Source organism: Leptidea sinapis, chromosome 21 (assembly GCF_905404315.1).
Source record: "Leptidea sinapis chromosome 21, ilLepSina1.1, whole genome shotgun sequence".
Lineage (NCBI taxonomy): Eukaryota > Metazoa > Arthropoda > Insecta > Lepidoptera > Pieridae > Leptidea > Leptidea sinapis.
Window position 1 is genome coordinate 5,551,177 of NC_066285.1, and position 11,517 is coordinate 5,562,693.

At 35.5% G+C, this 11,517-nt stretch overlaps 2 protein-coding genes across 2 annotated transcripts in view; one reads left to right on the forward strand and one right to left on the reverse strand.

Moving 5' to 3' along the window:
• LOC126970717 (rab proteins geranylgeranyltransferase component A 1) overlaps window positions 1-4,815 on the forward strand; it is a 28,299-nt gene extending 23,484 nt beyond the window's left edge. The window contains exon 6 of the mRNA XM_050816810.1: window positions 3,333-4,815. Within this exon, the coding sequence (XP_050672767.1) occupies window positions 3,333-3,473 (141 nt within the window). The 3' untranslated portion in view covers window positions 3,474-4,815. The remainder of the gene's footprint in view (window positions 1-3,332) is intronic.
• Window positions 4,816-7,009: 2,194 nt separating this feature from the next.
• Window positions 7,010-9,276, reverse strand: LOC126970414 (inosine-5'-monophosphate dehydrogenase). Its single transcript, XM_050816258.1, has one exon. The coding sequence runs from the start codon at window positions 8,892-8,894 to the stop codon at window positions 7,359-7,361; it is 1,536 nt and encodes a 511-aa protein (XP_050672215.1). The 5' UTR covers window positions 8,895-9,276; the 3' UTR covers window positions 7,010-7,358.
• Window positions 9,277-11,517: the final 2,241 nt, after the last annotated feature.

Here is an 11,517-nt window from a genome sequence, read left to right on the forward strand (position 1 = left end):
TCTTTTTAGTGTTGCTTTTTCGTTTCATCGACTTTCAAATCACAACAACGCTAAAGAATTTTTCACTTAAAAAAAAGGCAAGTCCAGTACCAAGCATAAGATATTTTGTATTTTCGCCTTTTGGGGTTAGATGTGAGTAGAAGAAGCGTCCTCGTATACGAGGATTCCAACAAAGGTTTCGATTTATAAATCGAAACCTCTCTATGGGTACTCGGTTCTACATAGGGCCGCCGCAGCCTCTTAATTAAAAAAAAAACGACTTCTGATGTACTTTCGTATGTAGCCAGCTCCCACATGACATTTCCAATATCTTTACTTCGGGCTCGGGTTATAGACAGAATTTTCTATCAAATGTGTTCAACTAGTTTAGAATAGATAAACTTATTATCTATTATGCTTGAGAGAATAACCTTTGCCATTTTATCATATTACATAGTAACATTTACAGAATGCCGTACTGCTACAAGGGTAACTTAATCACGTGATGACTGTATGTATTCCGTTCTGTTATCTTCTTGAGCGATTGATTCTGTGATATTGTGAAACTTGTGATTTATCGAAGTAAACCGATGACCTGTAGCAATAACATCGGATATATTGTTGTCGTCATTGTTATCTCTCATAGAAAAGAATAATATGCGTTGTATTATTGGATCACAATTAAATTTTAATCGTATGACGCCGATAAATATTGTGTAATAGTGTGAAAAGTACCTAAAGTCAAAGTCAAATAAACTTTATTCAAATAGGCTTAAACTAAGCGCTTTGGAATCGTCACTACATATATTTCTTATAAATTACTGATTTTACCATATTTTTGTAAAAAGTTGAGCTCGTGAGAAGAACATACAAGAAACTCAACGGCCACTCTATTCAATTAAATACAGTGTTTTACAATGGCTGTATACATAACAAATTAGTTTTTAAGGCGCTCCATCCAATATATGAGTTGTGTTTTAATAATATAAATTATTTCATGAAAATTAATAAATTATTAAATGTATAAATATAAATTATCGTATATTGGATGCATCAACCTTTAGTGTAGGGAATGCAAAACTCGCGAGATTGGGGCTCAAGCGAGATCCCGCGAGTTTATGAATAACAATACTGAGATTAGCATTTTGGTGTTTTTTTTTTGCAAATAATCACAATATTTGAACAAATTTGGAAAAAAAAATAGTAAATATTATAAGTTTTATAAGATAAACATTTTCACGACTTTTTTCAATAGACTTTTATGCATCAAACATTGTTTGACGTATCTGTCTACATATAATTTTTTAATAAACTTCTAAGCAGTAAACTTTGACATACGTATCTATCGAATAACAAATGAAAGAAACAACAAGTCTTCTCTACTTATGTTAAACAAAAATCTTTTAGTATTAAAACAGTTCTTTTATAACAAACAAAAAACGAGAAGTCAAAAAAATGAAACTTATTATCTAAGTCGAGTTGACTGATATATTATTATCAATTCATTTATATTGATCAGATCGCAACTCCGTCCGTGTCAATCCGCGCTTCGAATAATACGTTTTTGTGCTCCAGTGCAATCTCGTTAAACTCGCGAGATCTCGCCTTTATTTCGTCCGAGATCAATCTCGCTAAAAAAGGCCGAGATCGCGCGAGATCTCGTTCTCGATAGATTGCATTCCATACTTTAGAGCTTGAACTCATTGTTTGTGTAAGAATGCTTAGTGAACATACGGTGGTCGTGATAACTGTCATAATTAGTAATTGCATCCGACAAATGCAATGATTTATTAACTACTAGCTGACCCAACAGACGTTGTTCTGTATATAATAAATAATATATTGTTCTTCATTGATCATTACATCAAAAATTACTTTGTAAAATATGCACCCTGCTGTCGTAATGAAATTGTTTCACAGCAGAACTGTCAAACCGTGCGTCAATAAATTCTCTCAAAGAAATTATGTATGGACACATCAAAGGAAAAACAAATTTGTTGTTTTTATTTAATTTAGCAGCATTTTCCTATTTATTCACCTTTTAAACCTTCTCTGGACTTCCACAAATAATTCAAGACCAAAATTAGCCAAATCGGTCCAGGCGTTCTCGAGTTTTAGCGAGACTAACGAACAGCAATTCATTTTTATATATATATAGATAACAGGTCGACCTAAATTTATAATATTTACTATGCCATATTTCAGAACTGTAGATGTGTTTTCTTCAACGAAGAAATTGTTAAACCGATGGAATCAGTTTAATTTCTTGGCTTTGCTCTTGATTTCAAATTGCAATGGCGCCCACATTTTGAAGGGTTGGTTAATGAACTTTTGCAGCATACGCGGTTAAAAAGATAGATAATTAACTGACATTGAAACGCCGCGCCTATTTAAGTATTTTTCCAAGTCTTATTTCAGTATTATGTCCTATGGTATATTATTATGGGGCAGCAAATATTAATACATCCTTGTGCTGCAAAAGAGGGCTTTTCACGCTGTTTATAACCTAGGTCCTAAATAATCTAAGATATTCTTGATTATTTAATGTATTTACGTAGATTATTATAAAATTTAATAAACGTCCACAAAAATCGTCACCTTTATGCTCCTAGTAGTGATTTTCATTATTAATAAAAATAAGGGATTGCTTGTCACTAATTCTAGTATGCTTCTTAAGATACATAATAGCTTTAAGGGTAAATTGTATACACTTTTATAATAAAGTCTCAGCCACTGGTCAGGCATTATCTATAGATAAATTTAAATGTTTATTAAAAATGGCTCTGTTGTAAGTCCTATTACTCTACAGCTGAATATCTAAGTGATCGGACAGCCTGGGACTAGTTTATAATTATTTTATAGTAATAGCAATGACAGTACAGTATTGTATATTTTATTAAAAAGAGCCCAAAAAGCAAGAATGCTGGGAGAGTTTCTTGCGCCGCTTCTTCTCTCTCAGAGCGCCATTGATTTCCGAAGCGGCAGTATTATCTAGTATGTTAGAAATTACATCAAAAAGAGAACTCTAGAATTTAAAGGAATCAATTTTAAGATAATAAATGCCTTTTACTATCGTAATGTACACACCAGGAACAAAACAAACTTATGTCTACTACTTGGTTTAATCGAGTTAATAAGTCTTTTTGTGCGATGTATATGCTTTTGCTTCCATAATCTTACGACCTATATTTTTCTAGCTAGGAAAAAACACCATAGTAGACTGTAAACCTCTGCGCGACATTTTACTCCCTACTTATATAGTAAATCGGTAAAAAAACTTACGCCACGCCCATGCTTTTTGAATGCATGTCGTATTATTTTTAACATTCATGACTTTTTTATTTATTTCAAAGGCTGAACAAATCTTCAAGAGCATCTGCCCCGGTGAGGAGTTTCTGCCACGCGCGCCTGACCCAGAGGAGATAGTATTCGAAGATGACGCGACCCCTGGCCCTCAGTTCCAGAAAGACGAAGGCGACGACGACAAGGAATAATCATCCTTGCTAATCCGATGTTAGTGATTGTTTAATTGCGCAGCACATTCTTGCGTGTAACGAAACGTTAATTTTTACAGTTATCAATTATTATCTATATTAAATATTATAGCTCAATACTTTTCAACAATACGAAGTTTTAGGTCTTCTCGAATATTTACTTTTTAGATTAGCGTCGCCATTTTGAATTATTCATGTAGCGGTTGGAATACAGCCATACTCCCATAAAATTACTGTTTTTGAAAAAAACACTTTATGACTTATTACCGTAGATATTTTCTAAATGTTGATAATTTTTAGTATTGATCTATCTTTATCCATTACCAGCTACCATTGCTATATTAATGAATTGTTATAAAACTTACCTAATACGAATTTAAATTTTACTTGTTTAATTTTCACGTCGATTTTCCTTTTGTTCGATTGATTCTTGAAGCTCAAGTATAATTTAAAATAGTAGTAGTGATTCATAGATAATTCTCATTGAAACGGACGTAGCTAGGGTTTTTATAACCAATTTTTTAATATTGTTTACCTTCGTAGATATAAGGCAGGCCGTGGTAGGGTATTCGCTGAAGCCTGAAGGTAACCTGATTGTACACGCGAGAAAGTGCACGTTTTGTATCTAGGGTAATCTCTACGTATATACGCTTAGTCGCTTTGACTTTAATCATTCCGGCTGGTGCGTGGGAATGTATAAATGACAGTGACGTGTCGGTGTTAGGAGAGGATTTATTTAATCGTTGTTTTTTTTTTTTTTGCATGTGACGGGTTTTGAACCCGATCAATCAGAAATTAAATCACGATCTCTTTGTCTATAAGTAATTGAGGAACGGTGTAACACACCAGATTATAAAGAAATTTATTTTTAAAGTCTTTGCTAACAGTATTTATAATGACTGATTCTGATGAACCCAAAAGTACTTTGGTATTTATTCCAAATTTTGCCAACATGTTTATCTATATATAAATAATTTTTATTAAGGATATTGTGAAGTTTTTATGTATGGAAGGAAGTACATTGTGTATTGGAACGTTCGAAGTTTATCACATCAGTCGGTATCGCTTGGTTTTCTTGATAAGTAAAGCAAGATGAACTATCAGCAATTGTTCTAAGGCTCTCTGTTTGACTGAAGTAGAAGGCTCTGTATTATGTTATGTGTGCAATTAATAGAATTGTAAGCGAAGCGGACGCACCAGTCTTTAAACATAGATGTAGCACATTTGATTTATATTTAAATGTTAATTTAGCACTCATATTTATTGTATTATCTGTGCACGATTGTGCAATTACAGCTTGTGCGTTATAATTCCATTAAATTATGATTAATTATTAGATGTATATGCGTGTTTTATTTCAATCTAGGACCTTTATAAAATATTAGTAATCGGTATATAATTGTCGCTATCATAGACAAACCAAGAGAGATGAACATCTGTAACGGAGATACGGAAAATAGAAAAGGAAAGGCGATACAAAGAGGCAACTTCTACGTGAATAAAAATGTAGGTTAATAGCGCTGTGCGATCTGAATTACACCTTATTGTTTGGCTAAAAGAGAGTCAGTAGCGAATATGGTCGACACACCTGGGTAAGTTCCACTCTCCCACGGGAAATATAAAAGTAGCAGTTGAGCCAGTGATTCGTTCGCTACGTGAGGCTATCCGGAGGCCTACCCGCCCAACAGTGACAGCAAAGTTTTGAAAACTGGGCAAACAGCAGGAGATTCAAACCACTCCTTCCACGTTCGGTGTGGACATCAGCTATATCATGTCGCATGGCGAAGTCGGACGTCCTCTTTTTGTCTAAAGATGTCCTGATAGGCGGTTCTCTGGAGAGCCAATTTCCCATTTGCCTCTAATATTTTTTTTAATGAAAATAAGGGACAAGACGAGCAGGACGTTCAGCTGATGGTAATTGATACGCCCTGCCCATTACAATGCCGTGCCGCTCAGGATTCTTGAAACCCCCAAAAATTCTGAGCGGCACTACAACTGCGCTCGTCACCTAGAGACAAGATGTTAAGTCTCATTTGCCCAATAATTTCACTAGCTACGGCGCTCTTACCGAAACACAGTAATGCTAACACATTACTGCTTCACGGCAGAAATAGGCGTCGTTGTGGTACCCATAATCTAGCCGGCATCCTGTGCAAAGGAGCCTCCCACTGGTATGGATGACATAAATTCACATAGTTGAATGTCTAGGTTGGTCATTGTCTGAAGTAGCATCCTATTATGTGTGTGAGTCACGTAGGATTATCACACTCTTTAGGGTTTATATATTTCGTTAGATTTAATTTTATATGTCGACAGTACAGTAGATAGCGTTTTTATAACTCGAATTTAATTTTAAACGTGTACGTACAGTGTAGATTTTAGTGTGAATTGCTTTTCGTACCTACTTTGCGCAAATACCAGTGTCAGGCACCTTTGCACAGGATGCCGGCTAGATTATGGGCACCACAACGGCGCCTCTTTTTGCCGGGAAGCAGTAATGTGTAAACATTACTGTGTTTCTGTGGTCTGAAAGATGCCGTAGCTAGTGAAATTACTGGGCAAATGATACTTTACATCTTACGTCTCAAGCTGACGAGCGCAATTTTACCGCCCCTCAGAATATTTGTGTTTTTTTAAGAATTCTGCGCTCAGAATTACCGCTTACTGTACTGCATTGTAATGGTCCGGGCGTATCAATTAACATCCATGCCATCCCTACTCTGTGGTTATACTAACAGTCATACAAAGATATGTTGAATTTAATCTTATATCAGCTAACATGCCGAGATAGATTTAGTCCACGCTGTACAAGCGGGGAAAGCTAGTAATATCCTAGAGGGTAAATTGTATAACAAAATTTCCCTAATATGCGCGAATACGAAATGTATTAAATATTAAATGTAATGACGAGATCGCGGGCATAATAGATCCTACCTACTATGCTAGAGGTCCCGGGTTCGAATCCCGGTAGGTGCAAGCATTTAAATGATGAATATGGATGTTTGTTTCCGAGTCATGGATGTTTAAAGGTATTTATGTATGTTTATATGAATTTATGTATGTTTAAGTAAATATATTGTATTAAATATATCATTTTCTTGTAACCCATAACACAGGCTATATATGTTTAACTTGGGGCAAGATAATTTGTGTAATAAGTGTGTCAATATTATTATATACATTCAGTTCATACTACACACAAATTATTATCAAGAGCGTCATAGCCGTTCGTGAGTTATAAAAGGACATACAGACGGACAAATAATTAATTTAATTAAAATTATTAACCAACCACCTAATAAAAACCGCTTAGTGCGAGACAGATTCGCACACAAATGGCTCTGTACCACTGTCAACACCATGGTGACAGACGGACAGTGGAGGGTTGGTAATAGGGTTCCAATTTTACCCTTGTGGTATGGCACCCTAAAAACATACTCAAGCAAACATCTAGATGTGAAAAAAATACTTTCCAGGAGTAACATAAACACTAGCCATTCCTTAAATGTATATGTTCATTAAATAAAACAATCAGGTATATTACATATTTTATCATTGTGAAAACTGGCAATACTTCTGTTTAAAAAAATAATGTCTCTATATACAAATACAAAAATTTATTTAACTTTTAATAACAGTGATATAGGTTTTATAAAAAGGAGTGCTTGGAAATATATCAATTCATTAGTGCACTACTTACTTATATAAGCATGACCATATCATTAATATACATTCCATATTCTCTTAACTGAAGACAATCATTAGATTGATTCTTCTGTTTCTTTCAATTTTATACCCACTCCATTATATACAATATTTTATCACTGTAGCGTAAAAACAATATATATATCACAAAAAGATGCATTGTACTGTAGAGATATTCAATTAAAATAATCTTTTTTCATAAGAAAATAATCCATGCACATTGCCTTCTAATTGTGCTGAGTATGTCCTCTTCATGAATCTCAGATCTCCTGAATAACTCATCTCTTGTAGCTTGGCTACAGATCTTGCTCCAAGGTCTTGGCAACTGTGTTGCATTCCAGCTTGTAGATATGGAAGGAACCTTAATACAGAACCTTTGTCAACAATACTTCCGCTCACACCTTGAGCTACTCTGTGCTTGTCTGATTCCTTGTGGAAGTACCTGCTCATAGCAGAACCTTTGCCATCTTTGTTTTCCATGGCCTCAAGACTTCCCATACCTCTATACTTCTTGAGTCTTACTCCATCTGAAAAGAAGTATTCTCCTGGAGATTCTGATGTTCCTGCAAGGAGTGATCCCATCATAACAGTGGATGCTCCTAATGCGAGTGACTTAACAATGTGCCCCACAGATTGTATTCCTCCATCTGCAATCACTGGTACATTGAACTGTCTTGCATATGATGCAACTTGATACACAGCAGTAGCTTGGGGACATCCACATGCCATTACTTCTTGAGTAATACAAATGGAACCACTGCCCATGCCCACTCTGAGTGCATCCACCCCAGCTTCTATAAGATTCTTTGCTTGCATTCTTGTTACAACATTTCCACCAATGACTTGAATATCAGGATAATTTTTTTTTATATATTTTATCATTTCTACTTGATACACAGAATTGCCCTGAGACGAGTCTAGTATGATAACATCAACTCCATTGGTTACCAGCATCTTCAAGCGTTCCTTGTCAGCTTCTCGGGTACCAATTGCAGCACCAACTAGTAATTGTTTATTTGAGTCCTTTGATGCATTCGGGTAGCTCCGGGCTTTCTTTAAATCAGTCCTCGCAATAAGAGCTACTAGTTCTCCTTGTCCATTGATTATGGGTAGCTTACCCTTCTTACTTTTCTCCAGAATATAATTAGCATCCTGGAGAGTGACACCTGATTGTGCTGTAATCATTTCATCAATGGGAGTCATAACCTCTTTAAGGCTTAAATGAGGATCTCCCTCCCTAAAATCAATATCCCTAGATGTCACTATACCAATTAATCTGCCACCCAGTTTGCCATTCTCAGTAACTGGGTAACCAGTGAATCCATTAGCCTTCTTTGCTGCAATAACATCAGCAACAGTGTGTTCCGGACCCATACACATAGGATCTCTAATAAAACCATGTTTATACTTTTTGACTTTGTGAACTTCATTAGCTTGGTATTCAGGTGTACAGTTGTGATGAATTATTCCAATTCCACCACATAAGGCCATTGCTATTGCCATGTCTGCTTCAGTCACTGTATCCATAGGAGTTGACACCAAGGGTGCTTTGAGGCTTATCTTCTTTGTAAGTGGTGATGTCAAATCTACTTCTTCAGCAGTAAAATCAATATAACCAGGTAATAATAAAAAATCATTGTATGTTAAGCCCTCGCTGTTCACAAACATATCTAGAGCTGACAGCCCATCACGAATATCGATATCCCCTTGTGCCATTTCAACTATTTAATGTATATAGAATCTCACAACCGGTATTCTTGGTTAGAGAAATCTTTCGGCACTTTCTCACGCACACGTGGTATTTTTTACGGGCGAAACTATTTTAGTACAGTTCACACTAGGGGATTGCAATTTGCATGAATTATTGGGGTGATAACTTTTGCATTAGCAGTAAAATTGATATATTGGGTGACACAGAAGCACCGGCTATCTCAAAAAACACAAATTCAGCGTTTTCTACACGCCGTACGTACCAAGAAGTAAATACGTACAGTCTACAGACTACACTAAAGTCTGAAGCAAAACTGAAGTCCGTAAGTCACTGATGACTGAACAGAGAACAACACACCACAGCCTAATCAACTCGAACGAGTAACGAACTAACGACTAACAAGTTAACTGTCAAACTCAATTATGAATTCCCTTTTAAACGTCTGTCGCATTACTTACCTATGAAATCTTGGAGCAATAATTATTACAAAATATAAAGCTATGAAATACCTAGCCAAGATTCAAATTGCAATTCATGAAGGCTCAATCACTTAATATCTACTACAAGTCAAGTGACAACTGAGTCTGACAAGCGACAGTTGACAAGTAGGAAGTATCATAACCAATGAATGTACCTAATATTAATGTAGGTAGGTACAGTAACGTTAATTAATTCTACCACATTTTGAGGTATTTCATTAACTCCAGATGAATAACCGTTATGACAGATAAGTATGACAGTTGCACATGCACAACAACCTTCTGAGTAATCAGTAAGCTATTAAATCTTAATTAAATAGTGCAAATTTTCGCAATAACGCAATGATTAGTTAAATAACGATATACCGTCATTCCCAATATTCAGTCTATCTCTGGTTGTGACCTACTTGAGATAACAAAATCGTAACTATCGTTGACTTTTCTGTCCCAATAAACTTATCGACGGTAACTCAACATGAGTTACCGTCGACGCTGTCCGTCAATGGGACGACGTATAGCTTACCAGGGACAGAGTTTGTATGTAAATTGCAACAGTGAACTGGCGATAAGAATGACTTATCCATTAGGTACATTGGGACAGCTACAGATTATTGTTAGCTAATAACTGACAGTAGAAGGTTTTATCTCTATCTGTAGATAGTATAATATTGGGAATGGCCGTTAGTGATATGCCACTGCAGCCATTTAGATCAATTAATATCTTTGAAGGTACGATAGAGTGTCATCAAATTATGAATACAGATTCTTCTATAATGTCTACTGTTTATTACTACTCGAAAAAACTTTATAATAAGCTAAAGCCCATATTACTGAATTTAAGGCCAATTACGACGTCACACCTGAACAAAACTATATCACGCGTTATTTTATATGTGCATATCTATGAGAAAAAGTAGCGAAACGAACAACACGTATAGTAATGTAATCTTAGAAAGTAATAAACAAAACTTCTAATGATGCGGTGATGATTATTGATACCTACAATCTACATCATACAACCGTTTATTATTGTTTTTTTTAATACAAGTGCGGCATGACCATTAATAAAATAGACAGTGATAGATAATCGAAAACATTGTATGGTTTTTCACGGAGATAGATTTACTGTTGTAAGTATTCTATTGATAAAATTTCATTTTGCTCGGCTGTCGCTGTTGTATTGCCGTCAATTAAGTTTACGTAATATGTAGCTACGTAAGTATTAATCCCTAATCGGTAGTAATACCAATTTGCTGGTACGAGTGTGATTCGAATGCACTTTTTAGTTCATAGATTGTCCGATAGAGGTCGATTGCTGTCTGCTCTGTCTGTGTGTGTAAGCTGCTGTTACGTAAAACAAAAGTGACGTTTGACAGCAATGATCGCGAGATTTACGTCTGTTGCTAGCCTGTCACGAGGTTCGTAATCACCGGGCGGGACTCATAGGGTTGCCAACTCTTTATCCACAAAAATAGTAGATAGGTAACGAAAAGACGAAAAATATAGTAGGTTCTAAAATAATACTTTTTGCTATTAATAATAATTTTGCTAAGCCTTACTATAAAATATTATTTTAAAGATTTCCGCATAGCTATTATTGCGATTTAAATTACAAAATACCATTACGTAGCTTATCTTTACGTAATTTTAGACTGGCTCTATTGCGCAAATCTCGACATTTGTTATATTACAGAAAATGTACGCTCTGTATAGGCGGATATTGCCTGAATTGAGAGAAGAAATGATATTATTTTTAAAATATTTACTAGCGGGGACCAATGATATTATAGTATTAAAAGAGGTAGATATGTCACTAGCGCGCCGAAAATGAATCGCCTAAATGAGAAAATTGGTCCCTTTGGTCGTAGTCGCTCTCTCGAAATGAAAACGGTACGCACGCGTTTGTTGTTGACAGAATTGCTTACAATTTGATATAGGTACACCATTAAAATGCCGTGTTGTGTTATGGGAAGATGCAGTAATTACGAAAGTAATAAAAATCATAGAATTACGTACCACAGTTAAGAAATCATGAATTATAACATTTTATTTGATTTTATTAATTCTCTAACAAAATAAATATGACGCCATGACATCGCCGATCGCCGCCAAGCCGAGCCAAGCCGAATGCCGCAATGTGACTCGAGTC